At 37.9% G+C, this 27,086-nt stretch overlaps 1 protein-coding gene and 1 pseudogene across 8 annotated transcripts in view; both read right to left on the reverse strand.

Moving 5' to 3' along the window:
- Positions 1-27,086, reverse strand: part of KIAA1328 (KIAA1328 ortholog) — a 338,167-nt gene that overhangs the window by 40,326 nt on the left and 270,755 nt on the right. For all 7 annotated transcript variants that reach the window (XM_032245422.1, XM_032245421.1, XM_032245427.1 and 4 more), the window contains 2 exons: positions 14,075-14,256; positions 2,869-2,977 (listed from right to left, as the gene is read on the reverse strand). In XM_032245422.1, the coding sequence (XP_032101313.1) occupies positions 2,869-2,977; positions 14,075-14,256 (291 nt within the window). The remainder of the gene's footprint in view (positions 1-2,868; positions 2,978-14,074; positions 14,257-27,086) is intronic.
- Positions 15,201-16,666, reverse strand: LOC116528219 (annotated as a pseudogene). The gene is made up of 2 exons (XR_004258929.1): positions 16,632-16,666; positions 15,201-15,893 (listed from the first exon to the last, which is right to left on the reverse strand). The product of XR_004258929.1 is annotated as a calcium-regulated heat-stable protein 1 pseudogene (transcript).

The raw sequence follows: 27,086 nt of genomic DNA on the forward strand, positions 1-27,086 counted from the left end.
TCACCACCCTCTTGTACCAAGATGACCACCTTGCTTATTCTTTCAGGCAGCTTAGGGGTGTGTGATCAGTGTGGAAAAACAGAAGTGATATGGAGAGAAAAAACACTGCAGCTTTCAGCACAGAAAACTATAATGTCCTCTTTGCTTATGCTGTAAATTATATATTTATTTTATTAGCATGAGATAGATGAATATTTCTACATACAAAGTGTCCAGCTAAAATCAGGATAAGTGATATAAATGTCTTATGGTCAGTATTATTGAACCTTGAAAGCAATAAACTTTATGAGTCAATAAATATTACATTTGCAACATAGTTAACATTCCTTTACTGTCTCTAGCACTTATTACACATTGTAACTGCAAGTCTACAATACATTATTCATATTTGGGGTGTCACCAAGTGATGGATTGCTGTAGGAGAGGCTGTCCTTTAAATAAATCAACAAATAAAAATGCAAATGTTAACATTTTCAGCCACAACTTTTTCTATCTTGAATGGGGAATGAAAATTTCACATTATATTGACAAGCCAGCAGTGAAAACAATTAACAACCAACACTGTGAATGGGAAAGCTGACTTTGCTACACCTGTTTTCACCTGCACATAGAATGAAATGGAACTCTTCCAGGTATTTTCAGAGAACAAAGGAAAGCCTGTCTCCCACTGGTATCTGTCTCACGCTCATCCTCATTTGCAGGTCTTGAAAATTAAATTTAAGGTGGACAGGAGAAGAGATTTTACTCTTATTCTCTTCGGTACTTTCAAAGGTTTGTTGAGGTAAAGAAACCTTTTTTCTTACATTAAGAGTTTGCATGTAACTGGTACGTAGTCTATTTAAAAAAATACCTTTTCTACACTTTGAAATAAAAACAACTCAAATAATCCTGATTCTGAAATCTGGAAAGCCACCACTATAACCTTCCTAGTAAATGATTTTTATAGTACTGATTTTTTTTTTTTAACTCTGCACTTCGTATAAGAGACCTATATGATGCCATCATGCATTTCTAAGGAAAAAATCTAGCATGCTCCCCATTGTTTTATTAAGCCAAATGCTCATTACTTAGGAAGCTTCTGAGAATCTATATTTAGCTGATCTGCAATATTAAGAACAAATAGATAATCATTTTTTAAAGGACTGCAAATATGACTCTTCACAGCAGTTTTAAACTGGGCTTGTAAAACTCTACAGTGTTGATATGGTCCATTCAAAAAATATGTGCTGAAGATGTTTTATAAAACCTTTACTGGGAAAACATTTTATTCCACTATTTTTTTTTTTTTTGCTTCCCTCTAAACTGAAATGCAACCATCAAAAACATGTTAAAGTGGTGTTAAAGATCTCATTTTAATTTTTAACAATAGGAAAATTCACTAAGATTGAAAATCCAGATTATCTCCCTTCTTTACCTCTAACTCCTCCTGAATCCCTCAAGGTGAGCTGGGATGGAAACCCTCTGAGCATAAGCTTTTAGACACAAGGTTAAGTGATCCAAAAAGGAAGCCCCATCAACATTTCAGAATCACAACTTATTGTAGGTCTTAGGCAGAATGCCAACAATAGTAGCATTAAAAATAAAAGAAAGCAGCAACAGTGAAAGGTTGTGGCAGACTAATTATATTCTCTTTTAGATTGTGGGTGGCCTCCAAAATAGAGAGGTTGTCATTGTCAACTATTAGAATATTTAAGATTATGAGGTTTGGAGTCTGAAATGCTGGCTTTGTCTGTTGTCAGCTATGTGACCTTAGAGAGTTCTTCAATGTCTCTGAGCCTTACTTCCCTAATTTTTAAAATGGGGATAATAGTACCACCTCATAAGGTTGTGAAGATTAGATAAGACAAGGCTTGGCAAAGTGTTGTGGATGTGGCAGATACTTAATAGATGGCAGCCATTGTTATTAATATTATCTTTTGTGTTGGAGTAATTTCTCAAAAGTTCTTTAAGATTTTTACCTTTCCACTCCAGAATTAAAGAACGACAAAAAGAGTCAAAATAGGATGAACATACTGTTTCCTAGGTTTGGCTTCTTTGGAACAGCATATCTATAGGCATTGGACTAGCATACAATTTTTTAGAGGAGGAAGAAATAATGTTTCTCTTACTTTTGAAGTTACCTCAAACCAAAAGAATAAGTTTCAGAGTACAACTTTAAAATCATCAGACTTGAGACCTATAATTTGGGGATTTCTACTTTGCAAAGGCAAAGGACTTTAAATTAACTACAAATTAATTCTTAACATTTATATTCAATTCATTGGAAATGATGCTATGAATCTGAGTGCTCAAAACCAATCATATTCCCAAGGAAACATAAGCCATGCCCTTTTGGTGTTGATGTTTATATATCAGCCTTAATTACATACTGTGCGAGTTGGTTTAAGAGATATGAAAAATTTTAAATAATATATTTATTTCCCTGGATCCAGAAAAGGCTGATCAAATGCTTAACCCCTCAAATGTCTGTGATATAAGCAAATATTGGTATTCGTTTAGTACAAAAGCTGCTATAATGTTCAATATCAATGATTTCAGCTAGCTAAAATTACAGTCTAAATGTACAACTATTCTGTGACAATTGGGAAAGACCTGCTGCTAAAGAGACTTTCTGATGAAGGACAGGATTAGCTTTAGGTTTGTACGGAAACCCTTACCCATTACCATGATAGACTAAGAAAGCACATGTATAAAGAAAAGGACTCCATGTAGTTCAAACTGGCCTAGGCTGGATGCTTCAAAAGAAGGACCTCTGTTGAGAAACAGTCACTAAGAATTATCAAGATATTTCCATTCCTTATTAAAGAAACTTCAAAAAATGTTTTCATAGGGAGAATATTAAAAACTAAAAGAATCTCTGAAGCTTACCGGGAGGTGGTGTGCTGTAATGATGGTGAGGCTGTGGTGACAAGATCCTTTAGGCTTCCTGTTGGCAGAGGAGATGTGGACGCATCTTTTCTAACTCCTGTTGCTGTCCCTAGATGAACAATAAAGAAAATAATTTGGGCATTCAATAAAAGCATATGGAAAAGTTCATTCTGAGTAATATATTAGATATTATAGGAATGTCCAAGCTTTAAAGGTAAGCCACTTGTTTCCCTGAAATGGAACAATGGCATATGAAAAACTCACTTCAGTTTTATAAACATGAGAGATCTATAATGTTCTTTTAAAAAGCATATTTGTGCAATGACAGACTAACTAGAGATTTTGTTTATAAGCCTGATTGCCTAGCAAACCCCTGCTGATTTTGGTTTACTATGAAAATGCCCAAGGAGGTGGAATGTTTTATATTTTGTTCCCTTTAATTTTCATAAGAAAGATTCTAGCACTTTGTACTTCTAAACCCTCTAAATTAAATGGATCCTCTTTAAAAAACTTTCAAGATATATGTAACCCTTGAAAGTTTCTTTTAGAGAACTCAATAGTGGCTAAAACACATGTCTTAATTGGAAGATATGCTCAACTAACTATTCACTCAAGAGCCACAGGAAAGTTCCAAAGCAATAGTTTTTCCTCCCAAGAACTGGTTGACTTGGCCTCAATTCCTTTCCAATAAACGATGTTTAGTTTGTAATTACTTTTCTCTTCTGGAGTGCTAAATAAAAAGATGGTATGGACAGAAATATTGTTTTTATTTTTTGATTTATTATTTTCTAAACAACATAAAATATTGCTGTATTTATCTTGGAAGACTATAAGAATCCCATTCACAATTTTTCTTCTGGTTCTTTGAAAACTGTTATCCAGGATGCATGAAGTTATTTGGGAGGATCCACTCTTTGAAGAAAGGGAGAGTATTCACAATAACAAAAAGCTTTGGAGTGCTGGGAATACCAGACCCTAAAATGCCAGGAGTGCAGCATACTAACTTTGGGAATGGCAAGAGGTTGTGTGCAACCAGAAACCATCAGGCATAGAGAAGGCCAGAGTCTTACAGCTGTAGAGGTTAGCATCAAAATGATCACCATTATCCTTGGCTTCAAAACCTACACTCTTATCATTAACTATTCTCTACTATGTTTGTTTCTTTGTTTATTGAGACAGGGTCTCACTCTATCGCTAGGCTGGAGTGTAGTGGTGCAATCACAGTTCACTGCAGTCTCGACCTCCTGGGTCCAAGAGACCCTCTTGCCTCAGCCTCTTGAGTATCTGGGACTACAGATGTGTGACACTACGCCGAGCTAATTTTTTTATTTTTGTAGAGATGGGGTCCCACTAATCTATTATGTATAGATGTAAAAGACCAGCCTCTAAATGCACAGTTCAGTCTTCCTTACATATAGAAATCTGTGGTACCCTCAACCCAAACAAGCACATACCAATACTGGACAGTGCTAGGATTAAATTCAGGCTCAGTTTATGGGAAAGGGAAGGAAGATATAATGAGGACATGAGACACTCTTGACAATCACATAAAGAGACATAGAGGATGGGCACAGTGGCTGATGCCTGTAATCCTAGCACTTTGGGAGGCCAAGGCAGGAGGATCGCGGCCAGGAGCTGGAGACCAGCCTGGGCAACACAGTAAGATCCTGTTTCTATAAAAAATAAAATTAGCCAGGTGTGGTGGCATGTGCCTGTAGTCCTAGTCCTAGCTATTCAGGAGATTGAGGCAGGAGGATCCCTTGATCCCAGGGGGCTGAGGCTGCAGTGAGCTACGGTTATGCTACTGCACTCCAGCCTGGGCAACGGAGCAAGACTCTGTCTCAAGAAGAAAACAAAACCAAAACCACAGATAACACAAGGCAGTATAAGATCATAACTACTAATACATATAATATGCTTAGTGTGAATAAGTTTTATTGAGGTATCATTTCAGTATCATAAGATTTACTCATTTTAACTGTAGCGTTTGATAAATAGTAACTTTATATAGCTATGAAAGCATGGCTACAAGCCAGTTTTTTAAACTAAGTTCCATGATATTACATATTTCTTTTTAAAATCCAGTTTTAGAATATCTCCTTGCTCTAGAAGTTTCCCTCTTGCTCATCTGTAGGTAATACCTGCCCCCTGCCTTGGTCTGGTCCTAGTGCCCTCTGTAGCTCTATTGTTTCACCTTTTTTAGAAATCATGTTTTATTTTCATAAAAACTCTTTGTGATAATATTTTTATAACAAATTTGCAGATAAGGAAAATAAGCCATAAAGAGCCTATGTGACCTGCCCAAGGTCACCGAGCTAATAAGTGATGGAGCTAGTATCTATGTCCAAGACGACCCGAGAGCTTTGGCCATTATGTTACGCTGCCGTAATATGTACTATGAAAAGTCTGAGGAATTAAGAAGTGGGAGAGATCACATTTGGCTATAGCATTTAGGGAACATTTGATGTAGGATGTAGGATTCTTTGATACGAAAGAATGATGAGCATGAAATGGGAGACAGAGACTTACGTTAGCAAAAGCATTAAATAGAAAACCTCAAGTCTAATTATTTCATTTAGTCAGGAAATAGTTACTGAACATTACTATGTCCTTATACCCTGCTAATCACTTTAAATATATTATCTCATTAATCCTTACAACAGTCTTTAAATTATATTATTGTCCTTATTTTATAGATAAGGAAGTGGAAATTGTAAAAAGGTCAAGCAACATATCCATTATCACCCAGCTAGTAAGAGCAAAGCTGGGTTTTGAATGCAATCAAGATCTGTTTGGCTCTGTATGGCAAACTTGTAAGCATTATTTTAGATGGACTCAAAAATAAAACTGTAACAACAATGACCAAAAAAAAAAAAAAAAAAAAACCAAACTGGTCTTTGGAGAGATTAATTTTGTGGCAGAATTTAGAATACAGTGGAATAGATAGAATAAAGGCAGGCAAAGCAGTTCACTACTAATACAATTGTCTGGGTAGAATCCTAGGTGATGTAAGAGGAAATTAAGATGGACAAATAGGAGTAGAAAGAATTGAAAGGGATTTGTGAATGAGGTGAAAGGGAAGAAGAAATGCCTGGTAGTGACAGAATATAAATATATTTTCAGTCACTATCACAGAATACTGGGGACAATTTAAAGAAGGAATTTTAACAGATGGTTCAGGGATGTTTATAATTCAAGAATGTATACATGCAAATACGTCATAATTGTAGGCACAGCAATGTATATACGTGTTCTCATTTATTTCTCTAAAGAAAGAAACCATATCTTTCACCTAATTCTGAAAGGTTATGAGACCCCAAAAAGGATAAGAATGCTGTAAAGCAAAGACCAAGTTTAACTCTTCTTTTTTCTTAATTATCTCTATTCCTTATTGTATTTCCAGAAAGCTATATATCAGCTTTTAATTTTATTTTCCTTTATAAATTTTATTTAATATTAAGCATCCCAATAATTAGTTACGTATATTCATGGAACTCTATATTCCTGTATATTTAAACACACACACACACACACACACACACACAATAACAACAAATGCTGATAAGAATATTATTGGGCTAATCAGTTTCATATATAAATGTATATGTTTACATACATATAATATATATGGATGCATTTACCTAAAAAAACCTGCACATATATTTTCACATGCACAGACGGAAGTGCATATAATGGATTATGTCCTACTTAGATATAGCTGGGTATATTTCATGGTAATTTTTTTTCTTAGAGCTCAGTGTTTAAGAAAATTCTGTTTCTGGGCCCTTTGTTTCATTTTAGATTTTTAAAAGAGCTGCACCATATTATCTATTCAGGTTAGTTTAAAGAATAAATTATAAAGAAAACACCAGTGTAACCCATTCTCAGATCAAGAAAGCAAGCCCTGGCAGCACTGCCGCCCAGATACATCACCAGTATCCATCCCCAGTCACAACTCCTTCTCACCTCCAGGGGACTCAACTATTCTAATAATTATTTCTTTTCTATTCTTTATAGTTCTACCATTTATGTATTTGGTTAGACATGTCATTTAGTTTTGTTGCTTTTGAACTTTATAAAATAGAAACATATTATATATATTATTTTTGAGTCTTTCAATTGTCTGCAAAATTTACCTATGCTGATAATTTTTATGCACTGCAGTTTCTTTGTTTTCTTTGCTAAGTACTATTCCACTGTATGCATTTATGACTTTCCATCCATTCTGCTGTTGAGGGACATTTGGAATATTTCTGGTTTGGGGATATTATGAAGAATGCTGCTGTGGCAGATGCTGCCAGTTTATCCACTAAAACGTACTCCTTCCTTCTTCCCAGGTACACATCCGGACTCCAATCCTCCTTGTAATTATATGTGGTCAGGTGGGAAGCCAGTGGACACTCTATGTGCCACTTCTGTTCTGTCCTATAACAACTTTTCACGTGTGCTCTTCCAAAACTTTTCCTTGTCCTTGCTTACCTACTTTGGCAGAGTCAACAAACAATTTCCTATAAAGTTGGACAGATCATGAAAGAATGTTGAATTTTGTCAAATCCTTTGTCTGTGTAAACTAAGATGATCATGTGGTTATTCCAGCATTCTATTAATGTGTATTACATTGATTGATTTTTATATGTTGAACTACCTTTGTATTCCTGGGCTACATCTCAGTTATGATACATAATCCTTTTAATATGCTGTATCCGGCTTGCTAGTATTTTGTTAAGGATATTTTCATCCATATTCATAAAGAATACTGGTCTATAGTTTGCTTTTCTTGTGACATCTGTCTCTGGCTTTGATATCAGGGTAATGCTGGTTTCTTAAAACAAGTTAGTGACATGGGAGGGGAGGAAGGGAAATGCTGGGAGGAAAAGGGCAGGGTCCCTGGTGAGGGCTCCACCATTAGTCCTGTGCCCACGGACCTAGGTGAGGACAGGTACTCCTGTTTTGCACCTAAATGTTGCATTTTCCAAGACCACCCTGGCCTGCTACACCGCCATCCTGTGCCCATAAAATACCCCAAGACACTAGTGGGAAGGGACAAAAGCAGCTAGACATCAAGAAAAGCAGAAGAACACACCGACAGGCACTAGCAGATGCCAGCAGGCCGTTGACTGGTGGAACGACGCAGACAGCAAGGGAAATTTGGCCAGAGGGGTTGGAGGAGAGTCCAGCCACTAATCAGCCCAGCTCCAGGGTAAAACTACCTTCCCACTCCATCCACCTTCTGGCTCCCCATCCATCTGCTGAGCGCTACTCCCACCATCCAATGAAAACTTGCATTCATTCTCCAAGCCCATGTGTGATCCAATTTTTCTGGTACACTAAGGCTAGAAACCTTAGGCTAGAGGGTCTAAGTGAGATGATTAACACAAGCCATCTGCAGACGGCAAAACTAAAAGAGCACGTGGTAGCTCATGCCCACTGGGGCTTCAGGAGCTGTAAACATCCACCCCTAGACGCTGCCACGGCCCCACAACCTGCCCATATGCATGCTCCCCCTAGAGGTTTGAGCAGCAGGGCACTGAAGAAGCAAGCCAATCCCAAATCACACACCCTGTAAGGGGGATAGGGGAACTTTTCCGGTTTCATTAGGATGTATTCTTTCCTCTTACATTTTCTGGAAGAGTCTGAGAAGAATTTGTGTTAATTCTTAAAATGTTTGGTAGAATTCATCAGTGAAGCCATCTGGTCCTTGCTTGTCTTTGTTGGGAGGTTTTGATTACTGATCCAATTTTTTTGCTTATAATACAGGTCTATTCAGATCTTCTATTTATTTTTCTTCAGACAGTTTTGGTAGTTAGTGTGTTTCTAGCAATTTTTCTATTTCTTCTAGATTATCTAATTTTTTGGTGTGTCTATTGTTTGCTTCATTGTTATTTGTTTTTTTAAGCCCAGGTGCCAGTGGTGTGTTCATCTGATTTTCAATGTTTTCAAGGAATGTCCTATATGTAGCCACTCTCTGCCCAGAGAAAGTTGAGTCAAACAAAACAGAGGCAGGCTCCCTGTGTCACCCCTGTAGGGAATCCACGAACAGGCTGAAACAGAGAAACAACACCTTGAGAACAGGGTCTGCTCTGCTTCCTCAGAGGGCAGCAGGCTGCCATCTTCTAGACTGCAGCCATGCCAGGAAGAACAAGACTCTAGCTAAAATCATACTTAATGGTGAAAGACTATCTTTTCCCTATAAAATTGGGAACAAGGCATGGAAATCTACTTTTCTCATTGTATTCTATATTGTAATAAAATCCCTACATGGTCTAATTAGATAAGAAAGAGAAGAAAAGGCATAACAGTTGGAAAGAAAGTGGTTGTTATGGACTTAGTTGCGCCTTTCTAATTAATACACTGAAGTCCTAAAATCTAGGACACCTCAGAATGTGACTGCATTCTGGATCTTTAAAGGATCTTTAAAGAGGTAATTAAGTTGAATGAGGTCCTAGGGGTGGGCCTGAGAGTGACTGATGTCCTTATAAGAGGAAGCATTCCCGGGGATGCAAGCACAGAAAAGGCCATGTGAGGACACAGTGAGAAGGCAGCCATCAGCAGCCAAGAAGAAAGGCCTCAGGGGGATTGACTAGAAAGGAGGATGAGGATTTACTGAAAATGGAAATGTACTATATCTTAATTGGGGTAGTGGTTACATGGGTATATATAATTTTCAAAATTTATCAAACCATACATTTAAGACCTCTGCGATTTAGTGTATATACATTAAACCTCATTGGCTGGATGTGGTGGCTCACACCTGTAATCCAAGCACTTTGGAGGCCAAGGTGGGTGGATCACCTGAGGTCGGGAGTTCAAGACCAGTATGACCAACATGGCGAAACCCCATCTTTAAAACAAAAAATTAATAAATAAATTAAACCTCATTAAAATAAAAGACAATAGAACCTTCTCCCCACCATATTTTCTTAACTCTTAAGGCAGTGCTTTTCTTTTCTTTATTTTTCCTTTAGACAGAGTCTTGCTCGATGTCACCCAGGAGGGAGTGGAGTGGAGCAATCTTGGCTCACTGAAACCTCTGCCTCCCGGGCTCAAGCAATTCTTCTGCCTTGTCTTCCTGAGTAGCTGGGACTACAGGTGTGCACCACCACACCCGGCTAATTTTTTTCTATTTTTAGTAGAGACGGGATTTTACTATGTTGGCTGGGCTGGTCTCAAATTCCTGACCTCAGGTGATCCACCTGCCTCAGCCTCCCAAAGTGCTGGGATTACAGGCGTGAGCTACCGCACCTGGCCAATTGCTCATTTCTTTAAGCATGTCTTGTACTTTAACCCACCTGGGGCTATGAAGAGCACTCACATCATTTTAAGCACAGGCTCACTTAGAACAACTAGGAGCTTCTAAGATCATTCTTCACTTCAGCTGAGTCTACAACAATCATCTTCCAGTAAAAGAAAAAAATGTGTTTGGGAGTTACTAGTGGACCTTAACCAGTGACAGCTACTATATAAAATCATATAATCTAAGAAAACCCCAAAGACAAAATGAAGGACACAATCAATACCATCAAGTAAACCGAAATCGCTCTAGGTTCCGCCTCTGCCAACAGTTTAAGGGAATGTAGAGATTCAAGAAGGAGGAACAAAAAGGAGGAAGGGAGTGGCCAAAGTCAGGTTTCACAGCCTGACTTAGGAATGGGCAGTGCCAAGATCAGAGGTTTAACATTTCAGTTCTGGAAAATGTGTGCTCACTGGCTTCAGTGCCTCTGCTAGCCCATCAACATAACAAGAAAAAAAATGCCCTCAGCTTTGAAGGCTCTGATAAAAGGGAATATCGATGATTCCTCAGGAAAGGGAGATTCTAGGCAAGCTGGTCAAAAATGTTTTGAGGCTGCAAAGGATGAAAAAAGAAAAATAGGCCGGGCGCGGTGGCTCAAGCCTGTAATCCCAGCACTTTGGGAGGCCGAGGCGGGTGGATCACGAGGTCAAGAGATCCAGACCATCCTGGTCAACATGGTGAAACCCCGTCTCTACTAAAAATACAAAAAATTAGCTGGGCATGGTGGCGCGTGCCTGTAGTCCCAGCTACTCAGGAGGCTGAGGCAGGAGAATTGCCTGAACCCAGGAGGCGGAGGTTGCGGTGAGCCGAGATCGCGCCATTGCACTCCAGCCTGGGTAACATGAGTGAAACTCCGTCTCAAAAAAAAAAAAAAAAAAAAGAATAAAGAAAAATAAAGATTGGGTGTTTCCAGATTTATGCCTTTTAAAAGTTCTTTACTCAAGTTTAGATTTTCCCAAGTATTATCTCCCCGTTCCACATAGCTCAATAAAAGCAACTGCAACTAAAACTGATGCATGAACAAGTTTATATATCTTAAGCGTAATTTTGACAATACATATTTTTGCTATTGGTAAGGTTGTTTCTTGAGACAACAGTTTGGTCTTCTTCTTCTTTTTATTTATTTAGTTTTTTACATGTTTAGCATCAATAAAGCTGGCAGAACGGTGAGGAGGATAGGAGAGGTAAGGGAGTAAGAGACTGGTAATAAAGATTAATGGTCCTATAGTAAATGTCCTATGTAGTACTTAATGAGTAAAGGATAACAACAAAAGAAACAAAAGATATAAGTCAGAAGAAAAATGTATTAAAAAATTCAGACACACTAAAGAGGGAAAAGCAATTAAGAAGGTGCTAAACCAAGCAGTGTGACTTAGGTCATTTGTGCCAGGTCATTCGCCTTATGATAAACAGAGTTTCCAAGTCTACCACAACATCCACGGAAAGTTTCTATCTCCCACGTGGTTGTGGGCCACAGCAAATGCCAATGCAATCACTCTGCCCTGTACTGTAATCTGCATACTCTAGCTGTGCGATGGGCAGAATGGCTCAAACGGGCAACTTCTGCCAATTCAATGGTCATGTAGACCATAATTTTGCTAACAGTTCCATATTAGAATAAAAGAGAGCAGAACAGAAAGTCAGTAGTTCCCGTGAATGCTTTAAAATAAAAACTCTTAAAAAGATGAAAAAGTTTCTATTCTTTATTTTTTTAGAGCAACACTACAGCCTTTCCCCAACCCCACAAAAAAAGGGGGGGAAGAAAACCTAATGGAAAGAAAATAAAACCACGAGTGAAAACTGTTCCTGAAAACTTTGCAGAATTGTAACAGCTTTCTCTTGGTTAAATTGATTGGTATGGCAACATTATAAAATGACTATTAGGATTCATTGTGCACAACAGAAAGTGCTGAAATGTCAGCAGACTATACGGCAAAAAGTAATGGGTTCTGAACCCCGGTTAGTCAAAAATGATTTTGTTTCAAATTAGAAATTGATTTTTTTTGGACACAAGCCCTTTTCAGGCTTCTGACTTCTGTAGCTAGGCCCAGGAGAGATTAACCTTCACCACAGCAAGGGCTGGCCTGATGATATCTTTCTCAAAGTGCCTTTTCAATTGCTGCTTTCTACTGTGGCTGTGGTATTAACCAATAACACAAGTTATTCGTTCTTTTGTTATTACACTATATTTTTCTCATTTTGCCATTTTATCTTAGTGCTGCCACACAACACAAATTTGTAGACAAGTTAACTGAAGACTATGTTAAACCTTGCAGTGTAACTACCACACCAATTGTGGCTAATTCTTCACTCTCCAAAGTGCAATGACTAAGAACAGAGGAAGCTGAGGTAAGAGTTTTCCATTTCTGAAGGACTGCTAACAGAGAAAGTAAAGATTCTATCTCATAAAATTTCTTCAATTTAATTTTTAGTTCGGGAAGCAATGTCCAGAAAGCAGCTTCTAAGTTGTTCTAAAGCAATGGAAGTCTACAAAACCTTTCTTTGTCTTATGTCAAACAAAACATACTTTTGCTTTTTTTCAAATTGTGGATAGTCCTCCCCCCAAAATTTGAACTGATTATCATCTCTCAATTATCTGGTAAAGGATTAAACAATTTCTAGATTAATCATAATCTAAACCAAAAAGCATGGCAGAGCTAGTAGCAGATGAAGAAAGGCAGGGAGATGTACACCTGCAAGATCTCACAAAGAACTGCCCAATTTTCAAATAAATAAATGTGAGAGTGGCTATAGAGATTATGAAAAGTAGGTTGTATGACACCAGCGGTAGAAAGGTGCGGCCCCAGTAGAAAAAGAGGTAAGTAAGAAGGAAATCAGGGTTAATGGTTGTGGGAAGGGAAAAAAGACACCTGGGAAAGAGGTGTGGGCAGGACAGGGCTCAGAGGTCTTTTTGGCCTTTTGTTTCCTGTACATCTTTTCCGTATAATGAAGCTCAGACTTGCTCCGTTCTTTTCCAAAGTCATTCCTTTAAGGATGCCAGGATAGATTAAGCCAAAAGCCTCTCCAGGAACAACTGGGAAACAAATTTGCTTCACCCAACATTTAATATAGTTATAACTGATTTTTTAAAAGAATTTACCAGGCCAGGCGTGGTGGCTCACGCCTGTAATCCCAGCACTTTGGGAGGCTGAGATGGGCAGATCACGAGGTCAAGAGATTGAGACCATCCTGGCCAACATGGTGAAACCCCGTCTCTACTAAAAAAATACAAAAATTAGCTGGGTGTGGTGGTATGTGCCTGTAGTCCCAGCTACTCGGGAGGCGGGGGCAGGAGAATTGCTTAAACCTTTGAACCTGGGGGGCAGAGGTTGCAGTGAGCCGAGATCGCACCACTGCACTCCAGCCTGGTGCCTGGTGACAGTGTGAGGCTGTCTGAAAAAAAAAGGAATCTACCACATAATAGGAAATATTATTGACATTTAAAAGATTGCTAGGCAATATATGCTTTAGACTTGTGAAGTTTGTTTCAGTCAGAATATGGGGAGTTGTCCATGATCTCCCCTCCACCCTTCCCATGTTTCCAGTCAATTGAGGATTAACTGTAGTTGTTAGAGTTTATTTTTCCAGGAGAGATTTATGTTCAATATCTTGCCCTCTTTACTCACTTGGAACATTAGTTTAGAATATGAACATACTTACTGCGACTAATTCTTAACACTTGTTGCTTGCAAAAAGAGGGACAATTTAGATACAGTATTTCATACCAGTATTCTAAGAAAAATGCAGACACAATTCACTAATCCCGTAGATGTGTTACCTGTGGCCTTGCAGGCACACTTCAGTGTGTAACATTTAACTTTTGCTCAACATTGTAGGAAATCATCTGAAATTCATTGGCTAGCAACTACCTTCCCCTGCCAGTTTCTCATTTGCTACTACAGTTGTTAAACTTACCTCTTTGGGGTCTACGTGTATCTTTCTTTTGACATGACCACTGGGCATCATCTTTCATATGCGAATGAAACCCAACTGTCTTCTTCTCCTTCCTATGCTCTCCACTGTTTGGGGAGTCTTGGTACTTTTTAATGGATGATGACGTTCCAAGCAGCGAGCCATCACAGTTTGACTTTAATGAACTGAAAGAACAATGATGAATGAACTGTTGAAGGCATAGAAGGGGACACAGATCATAGAGATATTTAAATTCAGCATGGGCTGAAATGCAATTCATTAAGAACTTTATCTTACTTTTTACTGAGGTATAATTTAAATAATTTACTCAACCTCTATTTTGTGTGCTGTCACAAAAATTTTGGAAAAGAAATGGTCTTTAGTCTCAAAAGCTTATCCTGGGAGTTGGGGAAATGAGACTCAAACTGATGAAACAGCTGATAAAGCCACAGAGTATGACTAAGAACCAGACTATCTATAGAAATAAAAAGTATGCTAAAACAAGACTTGCATATCTAAGATGTTTTCCAAGTACTAAAAATGAACACTAGGGATTAAAATATCACCAACGTGCCTCGAAATGCATTTGTACTTCTAATTTTCAATTGTTATTGGTATTTATTATGTACCCAGAGCACGTAAGGAGTAGTGTAATAGTGCATGTGGAAGAACTAGACTCCATACTTACATAAGTTCATTAAAAGGTCAACAAGACAAATACAGAATAAAAGGCATTTTAATGAAAATGAACACATGTATGTATTTTCTTCTTTAATAAATTGTGTTCCCACCATTAGCACATTTCTTCTTATAACATTTTCTTATTTTAGGGAGAAATGTTCTAAAGATGTGTTATCTCTCGCTATTCCACTGTTTCCTCTAATTTAAGATCACAACAAACTCATGACACTTGGCTTTTTTCTTCCCCATGCCCATAAACAATGTGAAAATTAAAGAAAAAGACTTGGAAATACAGAGGCTGCTACTCAAAAAACAAGATTCTAAAATTAAAATGTTTAAACTCCCCAGAAGCAGAGGGAATCTCTAGACAAGAATAAGCTGAATGGAGTGTTGCTAGGTCTATCACTTATTCCAGGTGGCCTTTGACCAGGATTCAAATCTCATATTCTTTTTTTTTTTTTCCTTTTTAAATGCTTTTAATGCTCTTCAGATGGTGAGACATTGTTGCCATGGTCAGAGGCTGTGCTGGTGGCCAGGGGCACCCCATGCCTGCCCCCCATACCCCTTCCTCCAGGAGATACTTGAAAGGGGCCATGCCCCGACGAAGCCCCTTCTCCTATGGAAGAATGTCATCTCCAGTGTCTGCCACCTACTCCCTGCAAAGTCTCTCAAAGGCACAGGAGAAGGGGCGCTTCCAGCGTCTCCTAGGAGCTGATGACATGCCCGGACCAGGTCTCATGCTTGGTGCCTGGTGCCAGGTGGGTAATGACAACCTCCACGGCCTGCAGCTTCTCATTCTTGGGCGGGATGGAGTACATCTTATAGGTGATCTCATCGCCTTCACCTGAGACATATTCCCCTTCCACGTCAGAGACCTGCAGGAAGATCGGCAGGGGTAATGAAGCCAGGGCCTTGGGATCATCAGAAACATTTGCAGACTCCTTTGTAGATGCGGCCCTGTGAAGCCCACACTGTTGCTCAGAAGGCTGTCCTCCAGCGAGTGGGCAGTAGGCTCGGGACCACACTGCCCCGCAGAGGGTATGGTGAGCGCTCACGGGTCCGAGGGGTGTCCAGGAGCACGACTGAAGCGTGATAGGTGGGGGGCTGTGGTGGTGGGGGAGGCTCAGATGACGTGGCTGACCTCAAGATCTATTCTGCTCCGCCAGCTGCTTTGCTCTAAATCACATATTCTTATATAAATGTCTCTGGTTTATATCAATCAGAATTTTTAGCAGTGTTTGCTCCTATCATAATTTATTAATAAAAACCAAGAAAGTAAATGGCTTTACGTTCAGAATTATATAAAGAAAATAAAATTATTAGTTACACGGCTTTATATGGTGGGCACAAGAAAATGTATAAAAGTGATACTCTCTCCTTTTTTTTTTTTTAAACCAGAACATGGACCATTTTCCTGTGCAGACCGACCAGAAGATGTGTACCTTAGGTTATACAAATTGTACTCAGGGAACAGGAAAACACGGAAAATAAAAGTCCCTTATTATGAATGTTATTGAAATTTACATCGACCCAGAAGCCCCAAACCCAGGCAAATCCAATGACTACGTCTCTGGTTGTTCTTGCAGAGAAATTAATGTGACCCCAACCAGTGGCTTCCCCCAAATTAATTCATTCTCAGCTCAGATGAACTCCCAATACTGACTGCCTTCTGCTTCTTTACAGCATTTTCACAGAGGCTTTTCTGTACCTTTATTCAAAATTCTGTCTTGGTAATCCTCCATCTCAACTGGGAACTTGGCTTGTAATTTCCCTAAAATAAAGATGACTATATGAAAAATTTCTTCCTTCATTTGTATTTATTTCCATATTCACTCATCTACTATTCCTCTCTTAATGTCTCAAAAAAATTTTTTTTTACCTTTTATATGCACTCTTGATACCATCTTGACCCATCCCCTCTGTGACTATGGCCTGTCAATCTTCTCTTTTTCTTATAACTTACAAACTCCTCCTCTAAACGGGATTGTTTCCTAGGGCTACAAACAAGAGCAGATCCTCCATTAATACCCAGTGTCAGTGAGGGTATGGCGACAAGAGCAGTTTAATAGCTACTACAGGAACCGCAAATGGGTATCACCTTTTTGTGGGTGACTTGTCAACACAAAATGAAAATGCATCCCTCTTCCAACAGTTCTACTTTTATCCCACACTTGAGGCCAGGAATTTGAGATCAGACTGGGCAACACAGCAAGACCCCATCTCTAAAGAAATTTTTTTTAAACTAGCTAGACATGGTGGCATGTGCCCATAGTTCCAGCTACTTGGAAGCTGAGGCAGCAGGATAGCTTGAACCCAGGAGTTTGAGTTTACAGTGAGCTATGATCATGCCACTGCACTCCAGCCTGGGAGACAGAGTGAGACTCTGTCTTCAAAAAAAAAAAAAAAAGAATTTCTCCCACAGAATTACATGAACAACAGCATGAGAATATTTGTTCAAAGATAATCACTGGAGAATTATTTGTAATAGTGAAAACCTGAAGGCAAATATCATTCAGTAAGAGAATGAATAAATTAAATAATGGTACATACTCATAAAGAACACTATTCAGCCACTAAAAAGAATGAGGTAATTATTCATACTGATGTGGAGAAACTTCATGACATGCTATTAAAATAAAATAAAAGCAATTTGCAATAATAGAATATATAATGTGATCTCATTTTTATAGAAACAAAAATATAGAAAAATATTTTTAAAGTTCTGGATGGATAAATGTCAAACTAAAAGAGACCAGAAGAAATACAGGAAAGACTTTTATACTTTAATTTATATACCTCTGAATGTTTTAATTTCTTCCAAAAGGCATGCATTTCATAATTTAAAAACAAACAAAAAACTCTCATCATGTCCCTTCCGTAACTATCTTCTGTCTCCTTGCTTCTCTGCTGAATGTCTAGAAAACAATAATTTATTCTAACAGACATACCGACTAGAACTAGTTTTTAAAGAACAAATCAAAATGCCTTTCTTCTTTGAACAGTCTTGATTGTTACTAGATCACCCTATAAAAATTCAAGAAATTCAAGAAAACATTTTTTCTTGAAATGTTTTCTCCTTTGGTCTTTATAATATTACATTAACTGGTTTTCTGGTTTTAGGAGACTTCTTCTTTCCCCTTAGATGTAGACATTCCAAAAGTCTATCCCTGTCCTCTTCCCTCTTAGTACTTTCTTGGTGATCCTTGCCACACCTCTATATCTTCAAGTATGATTTCTAAATAGATTCTTCTAGTTCACAGTGCTTGCCAAAACTGCTGACCTGATCAAGTATCTGATGAAAAGCTGTAAAGGGATGTCTATTCCTGCCTCCCAAACCAACTCTTGCTAAAGCAATGCAATATCTTTATCTTGAAACTACTTCCTCCATCTGTTTCCATTTTCACTTAATGATATAACCATCCTCCCAGTCACTCATAAGAAAACCTCTGTTATCTCAACTTCTGCTTTCCTTATTCCTTTTTAATAAATTTCCAAATGAATCAATCATTTATATATTCATCAGATGTTTACTGAAGAACACAGTTTATGGGCCTGATATGTACTGTGGGACTAGGCTGGGCAAAATGGAAAATAAACATTTACAGAGTATTTATTGTATGCTAGGTGTTGGGTATACAAACAGGAGAAAGCCCTCGTTCCTGTTCTGAAAGAGATTTTACTGGTGGAGACAGATGTGGAAACAGAATTTTTAATACCATATGCTAAATGCAGTAATTCAGGAATATACTGGATGTTATGAGTGCAAGGGCAAGGCACCTAACTTTATCTACTTAAGGGAAGGGTGATTCCTTAAGTATTCAAACTTAACCTTGGGAGATAAGAAAAAAAAATGTAAGAATGGTCTAGGTAAAAGAAAACAGTATGAGCAAATGTACCAACAAATAAAACTTCACCTCATATTTTGGGCAAGTTAAATAGGTATTATTACAGCATCAAATTTTGGGTGTGGGGTAGGGAGGAATGGAGATGAAGCAGGTGAGATAGGGCTGGTCAGATCATGAAAGGTTACATTTTCCATACCGAGGGGCTTGAACGCTATCTTGTGGCCACGGTGGAGTCACTGAAAAGCTTTCAGGAGAAAAATGACATGATCCAACTTGAGTTTATGAAAAACGATTCTGGCACCATTTAGAGAATGGGCTGCAGGAAACTGGATGAGTTGGAAGCCTGCTGAAACAGCTCTGGTGAGAGACAAAGGTTTGCAATAGAGAAGCAGTAGTAGGAATGGAAAGACATAGTTTAAGAAATATTTAGGATGTAAAGAGGGCAGAACTTGATGTAAAAGAGAGAGAAGTCAAGAATGACTCGCAGAATTTTGGGTTGATAAGCAATGCAGAGGAGGACTGGGGAAGGGTGGGAAAAATTAACTGCAGCTTGAGGTACTTAGGGAACATCTGAGAAGATATTTCAAGAAAGTAACTTGATCAGCAACTCCATGGCTTTTTGCTATCGGCTGACTGAGTTTAGAGGTGGTAGGGTTGAGGGAGACAGAGTTGAGTAAGAATATGCTTCAATTTCAATTTCCCTGGTGTAGGAGGAGATACAGTCATTCTTGTGAGCAAGTAAAGTAGGTATTAAGAAGAGAGGTGAAGGTTTGGAGTAGGTATTGAGGGAATTCAAAATAGAAATGAAAAGAAAAAGATTTTCCAGAAATGTTGAGGCTCTAACAGAAATAGAAATCAAACACTTGTAGCAGGGCTCAGGTGCACAGATTAAAAAGCAGAGAAAGTGGCGTGAGAGCTCGAGGGTTAGGATTTTACTGGGACAACGCAGCAGACTGGGGGTCAAGGGAAATAAACACACTGAAGTAGTTTAGGTCAACCATTTGGTCCAGGAGGAAAGTGAGGGAACAAGGACTGAAAGACTGGCAGAAAAATGAAGGGAAATAAATAATGTAGATATCCCTTTAAGGTAAAGCAAAAATGAAACAGCAACAACACCACAGATATAAAAAACCCTTGGTATAGCGTATGTGAGAAACATGAGAATATAAACTGAAAGGGAAGAAGCTGGGATGGCAGAGTCAATAATTTTTCTAATGAAACCATAGTGGGTGATAGCAAGCTCTGGGTGTGGCCATGGATGATGCTGAAGTGAACAGAGGAAGGCAAAAATTCTTCAGGTCTGGCAATGAACAGATCAACCATATGGATATTGGGATCTCACAGAATGATGGTAGGAGTTATGGGAGAGAAAGTGACTCTGAGTGGGGTGTCAAAGTCCTAGTGAGATAATGATGGAAAACAAAAGACGGAAAAGAATGAAGTGCTGCAGTAAAACTGGACGTATATTTAGATTCACATAAAGAAAGAGATTTGCAAGAAAAATGCTGGCACTCTTCTCTCTGTTGTTTATCAGATGTGACAGAAAGAATGGCCTCCCTTAGAAAGTGATGCTCTCAGAAAAGATGCTGATTTTAGGCAGCGATTCACAGCTTAGCAGTACATTTAAATAATCTGGGGAATTTTTAATAAGAATGATGGACTGAGTTCCACACACTTGTAGAAGCTAAATGAATCAGTCTAGGGTGGGAGCTGGACATTGTTTGCTTCCCTCTCTCACTCTCTCCTTTCCTTTTCAAAAAGTTCTATAGGTGATTCTAATGTCTAGATAGGGTTGAAAATTATTGAGTTATTGCAAAAACTGGAAGAAAACATTCTTTCAGAAAAAGGCAGGATGAAAAGAGTGCATTTCCTCGAAACGGGGATTCTCTAAGGTACCTGTAGGAGAAACCCTCAGGGGACAGCAGGAAGGAAAGGGGTGTTAGTGATGTGAGTAAAACTAGGGGAGAAAAGGTAGATACTTAAGGGAATGAGAGTGTAAGAGGAAAAACGGCACACAAACTACTCAAATTTTGGCATGTGTCTTTTTTAAGAAAAAGAATAAGTCCTTGATTTAGAAGACCATACAATCTAGGCTGGAGAAACAGATAGATACCTATTAATTCTTCCGTTCACATTTCCAATGGCCTGATTCAGGTGCTGGCCGTATCATACATAAACAATTGCTATATTGTCCAGTTTCTGAGCCAGCCCAGGAATCAGCCATTTCTTCAAAAAGGCCTGGTACCTCATATTGGGGTGGGGAAAAAAAAAAAGCTATTGGATTGCCACAGCTCCCAAGTCCTCATTGTGGACACGGAAAGAAAATATGTGTATATACCTATATAGTCATTTCTATATATAGGTATATACATATTGAAAAACATGAGTTTATACAGAGTTTATACTAACATCTTCAAAATTCCAACTCTAAACCAACAGGATTCATTTTAGCTTCTTCCCTTTCCATAGATACCCCTTCTCCAACAATGAAAAAAACTGGCTGCCATTTTCCTTAATATAGTTGAAGCGGTGTCATTCATCTGGGGTAATACCCAAAGTTTGTTGCCCCAAGTCAAGGAAATCAAAGATGTTGGCACACAAGGAGTGAATTTAAGAGCGGGTATTTATAGGTGAGAGAAAGAGAAAAGCTCTTTCTCCTACAGAGAGAGAGGGGCTCTTGAATGGGTCTTCCAGTTCCATGGTAAAATGCATAGAGTTTTATAGACAAGCTTGAGGAACCAGTGTCAGATTTACATAGGGCTCAAAAGATTGGTCAGAACAAGTATGCCATTTACATAGTGCATGATGAAGGTGGCCACCCCACCCTAATCTTTTATTATGTTCTCTACCTTGCCAGTGCCATGTTGCCTGTTCCTTTACTGTACATGTGGTTGACAAAGAAAAGGGAAGATGGTGCCTCCATGTTGAACACACCTGGCAAGGTAACCTTTTCCTATTGGCACAGCTGCCGGCATTCACTGGTACAAGCTTCCAGGTTGGTCATCTATGTCTGCAGCTCGATTTCTCAAGCTGCTCTTTGTTAGAAAAGAAATGATTTGGAGGCTGCTTTTTGTTAAAAGGGAAGCCTTACTGAGGACTCTCTTACCCTCACTAACTGCCTAACTAATTTCTTTTCAGCTCCTGTACCATAATTACTTACTTGCTACTTCTGTATTAAAATAATATTCTGTTACCACAGCTACTCACCTTTACCAGCCTACCTCTCTCACACCACATGCCTCTGGGCTGCTTCTGCCAATACGCCTTTCCTATGGACACTGTAGAAGACAAAATGTGCTACCCAAAGAAATGAAGGACATGCGGAGGTTTCAGTGAGCTGAGGTCATGCCACTGAACTCCAGCCTGGTGACAGAGCAAGACTGTCTCAAAAAAAAAAAAAAGAAAAGAAAAGAAAAAGCAAATGTAGGAAAGTTCTCTGCCCTCCCTTTATGTGCCTAAAAGCTGAACACAGATTTACAGAGACAAAAGGCACCCTGCTCACCTTCTACTAGAAAGAACAAAGGTTAAACACTGAAGGCAACTTTAGACTCATATCATCTGGAAATAACACCAGGGGAATCTACATTAATGAGCTTTACTAACTAGTCTTCATCTGCCATTTAGTTGTCTTGACTCAATTTGCTACCTTTAGGAACTCAAAGTCCTTTACCTTTGTCTCTTTCCTTTTCTAAAATTTTACTGTTCTTCATTGAAGATGCTATAAAAGCTGGAATGAAAACTACCTCTTTGAGAACTACTCATTTTCAGAATGTCTTTCATGTATATATGAAACATACATGTTAATAAATTTATGTTTGTTTTCCTCTTGTTAATCTTTTTTTTCACCATAGGTCCATTCCAACTAAGAACCTATGAGGGTTGAAGAAAAAATTATTCTTCCCCTATAACACATTCCCTACCTAGCCATGACTGGGCTACTCCTGCTGTAAGGAAGCTCTTCTCATCCCTCAGGGTAATAAGATCCCATGCAGGGCCAAATGCCACATGGATACCTCCTTCTCATTCTGCTCAAGCTCCAACACACAATGCCAGTGCAGTCCCCATATGGAAGCTCTCCTCACCCAGCACAAGTTCTGATATTCTATGCCTAGCTGCCCTCTTTTATGGATGCCCTTCTCACACGACTCATACTCTAATGCCTCAAGATCAAATTATTTTTTGGCTAGGGTGTGAGGTAGGGATCAAGGTTCATTTCTTCCAATTTATATCCAATATTTATATACAATATTCTTAGCATTACTTGTTAAAAAAACTTTCCTTTTTCCACTAAATTGCTTGGCATCATTGTCAAAAAACAGTTGAGCATATGAGTGTGTGGGTTTGTTTTTCGACTCCATTCTTTTCCATTCATCTATTTATGCACCTTAAGGTTAATACCAACCTGTATTGATTATATAATTTTAATTTACATACCTAAAATTAGGTAGCATAAGTCCTTCAATTGAGTCTTCTAGAATAGCAAAGACTGTCACTGCTATTCTAGTCGTTTTGCATTTCCATATAAATTTCAGAATAAGTTTGCCAGTTTCTATAAATCAGTATGTCGATATTTTGACCGAAATTGCATTTAATCTAAGATTCAGTTTGGAAAATAATTTTGATATTTATAACAATATTGAGTGGTCAAATTCAAGAGCATATCTTTCCATTTAGTTTTCTTAAATTTGTCTCAGCAGTATTTTGTGGTTATCAGTGTAGAGATATTTTACTTCTTTTGCTAAATTTATTCTTAATTATTTGATGGTTTTGATGCTACTACAAATGCTTTCTTTTATTTTCAATGCTAATTACTATTATTATATAGAAATAAATTTTATTTTTATACATTGAATTTATATTCTGTGATTGTGTTAAATTCACTTAATAATTCTAGTGCTTGTCTCCGTAGCTTCTTTAGTATTTTTCCATGCATACAATAATGTTATCTGAGAATAAAGGCAGTTTTGCTTACTTCTTCTCAATATTTTTCATGCCTGATCACACTAGGACCTCCCAGACAATGTTGAATAAAAGTGGTAAGACTGGACATCTTTACTTTGTTCCTAAAAGTGTTCATTATTAAAGAGATGCATCTCTGTTGACATTCTATCAATTTTCTAGCTTGCTGAGAGGTCTTTTTTTCTTCCTATAATGAATAAGCACTGGATGAGTTATGTCAAATGCTTTTTCTGCATCTGTTTGAGATGAAGTTTTCCTTTAATCTTTAAAAAAGATTAAAGCCTTTTTTATTATGTTAATATAGCAAATTACATTGATTGATTTTCAAATGTTAAGCTGACTTTGCATTCCTGGAATAAATCCTATTTAGTCAAGCTGTATTATGCTTTTTACATATTCCTGAACTTAAATTGCTGATAATTTGTTAACGATTTTTTGTGTGTGGGTTTTTTTTTTTTTTTTGTATTTATGCCTTTGAGGAAGATTGGTCTGTCATTTTCTTTTCTTCTAATGCCTTTACCAGGTTCAGACCTCACAAAAAGAAGTTGAGAAAAGTTCCTTCTTCCTATAGTCCAAGTGGTTCTCAAGTGTGGTAGGAGGAGAGAAAGTTGCCACACAGAAGGCATATGGTAATGTCTGCAGAGGTTTTTGATTGTCACAACTGGGGTTTGTTATTGACATCTAATGGGCAGAGGCCAGAGATGTTGCCAAACATCCTACAGTGCAGAGGACAGCCTCTCACAACAAATCATTATCTGGTTGAAACATCAACAGTACCAAGGCTGAGAAGCCCTGTTCTAGTCTCTGAAATAACTTGTGGATTGATATTATTCCTTCTATAGATACTAGGTAGAATTCACAAGTGAAGTTTTGAAGGGTCTGTAGTTTTACTTATGGGAAAGTTCTTAACTAGAAATTAAATTTCTTTAACAGATATAGGGTTATTCAAATTTTCACTTTTCTGTACCAATCTTGGTATATTATTGACTTAAAGGAATTTATATGGCTTAAGCTGTCCAAAGTGCTTGCAAAAAATTCTTCACAACATTCCTTCATTACTTAAAAATATAATTAAAACATGCAGTGACAGATCCTTTTTCATTCCTGATATTGGTAATTTTTTATAGTAGGTTGATCATCTTGAAAAGGATTATTAATTTTTTTTTTACAGTTTCAAAGAATCAACTTTTAGTGTTGTTGATTTCCTACACTGTTTATTTTCTTTTTCACTGCATGACTTACCAAAGAGTAGCTGCTACAAGGTTGAAACTAGAGTGGAAATAAGTCACATACTCTATAATGATGTTTCAGTCAACAACTGACCAACTATATGACAGTGGTCCTACAAAATTATAGTATCAACTTTTTACTATACCTTTTCTATATTCAGGTACACAAATACTTACCATAGTGTTATAACTACCTAGAGTATTCAGTACAGTAACATGCTCTAATTAGATCCCATTTGTCAATTTTTGTTTTGTTGCAAATGCTCTTGGGGATTTTGTCATAAAATCTTTGCCTATGTCTAGTAGCATGATGCCTCCAGCTTTGTTCTTTTGGCTTAGGATTGTCTTGTCTATACGAGTTCTTTTTCGGTTCTATATGAATTTTAAAATAGTTTCTTCTAATTCTGTGAAGAATGTCAATGGCGGTTTAATGGGTATAGCATTGAATCTATAAATTACTTTGGGCAGTATGGCTATTTTAATGATATTGGTTATTTCTATCAGAGCTTTTCCACAGCAAAAGAAACTATCATCAGAGCGAACAGGCAACCTACTAAGGGGGGTAAAATTTTTGCAATCTATCCATCTGACAAAGGTCTAATATCCAGAATTTAGAAGAAACTTAAACAAATTTACAAGAAAGAAACAAACAACCCAATTAAAAAGTGGGCAAAAGAAATGAACAGACACTTCTTAAAAGACATTCATGCAGCCAACAAACATATGAAAAAAAACCTCAGTATCACTGATCATTAGAGAAATGCAAATCAAAACTGCAATGAGATACCATCTCATGCCAGTCAGAAAAGCTATTACTAAGAAGTCAAGAAACAACAGATGCTGGTGAGGTTGCAGAGAAATAGGAACACTTTTACACTGTTGGTGGGAATCTAAATTAGTTCAACCATTGTGGAAGACAGTGTGGTGATTCCTCAAGGATCTGGAACCATTTGATCTAGCAATCCCATTACTGGGTATATACCCAAAGGAATACAAATTATTGTATTACAAAGATACATGGACATGTACGTTCATTGCAGCACTGTTCACAATAGCAAAGACATGAAATCAACCCAAATGTCCATCAATGATAGACTGGATAAAGAAAATGTAGTGCACATACACCATGGAATACTACACAGCCATAAAAAGGAATGAGATTGTGTTATTTGCAGGGACAATGCATGGAGCTAGAAGCCATTATCCTCAGCAAAATAGTGCAGGAACAGAAAACTAAACACCATATGTTCTCATTTATAAGTGGGAGCTGAACAATGAGAACACACACACACAGGGAGGGGAACAACACACAGTGGGGCCTGTCAGGTGGTGTGGTGGGAGGAAGGAGAACATTAGGAAAATTGCTAATACATGCTGGGCTAAATATCTATGTGATGGGTGCAGCAAGCCACCATGGGACACATTTACCTATGTAACAAGCTTGCACATCTACCCCGGAACTTAAAATAAAAATTTAAAGGAAAAAAAAATGCCCTATAAGTTTGTAGCCCAGGAGCAATAGACTATACTTTAAAGCCTAGGTCTACAGCAGGCTATACCATCTAGGTTTGTGTATGTATACTTTATGATGTCGGCATAATAATTATTAACACATTTCTTAGAACATATACCTATCACTAGCTGACACATATATAGAAATGCTACAAATTGGGCAATGCTAGGAGTAATTTAAGTTCTGACATAGAATGGAGGGATATCATTAATGTTCTAGACTTCAGCTGAGACACTAGAAAGCCCACCATACTAGAAGGCGGCTTATCATAAACTTCCCTAACAAAGACAAAATCAAGCTTCAAGGAAATACACAAAGAAGGAGTTTGGAGAGTGAGTCCTACCAATTTAGAGGGGCTCAGAAAACACCCTGGGCTTTCCAGAGATCTGCCCTCAGAAAGCATAAAACCAAACCTATCCAAGTTCAAAGGTGACTAACTGGTGGCTACATTGCAGATGAGGGCAAAAATCAACACTCTTCAGAGAATAATAAAACCCATATCTGTAAATGTTTAATCCGTAATATTCAGGACAAAATATAAAATTAGCAGACATGAAAAACAAAACGTGAACCAGAGTCAAGGAAAAAAAATCAATCAATTAAAGTCAACCAAAAGATGGCCCACATGTTGAACTTGGCAGGTAAGGACTTTATTTAAGTTAATGATTAAGATATATTGCTGGACACTGTCTTTGTTTTGTGTTGCTATAAAGGAATGCCTGAGACTCAGTAATTCATAAGATAAAAAGATTTATTTGGCTCACAATTCTGATGGCTGAAAAGTTTAA

Source organism: Sapajus apella, unplaced genomic scaffold (assembly GCF_009761245.1).
Source record: "Sapajus apella isolate SASKATOON/1434 unplaced genomic scaffold, GSC_monkey_1.0 scaffold57, whole genome shotgun sequence".
Taxonomy (NCBI): Eukaryota; Metazoa; Chordata; class Mammalia; order Primates; family Cebidae; genus Sapajus; species Sapajus apella.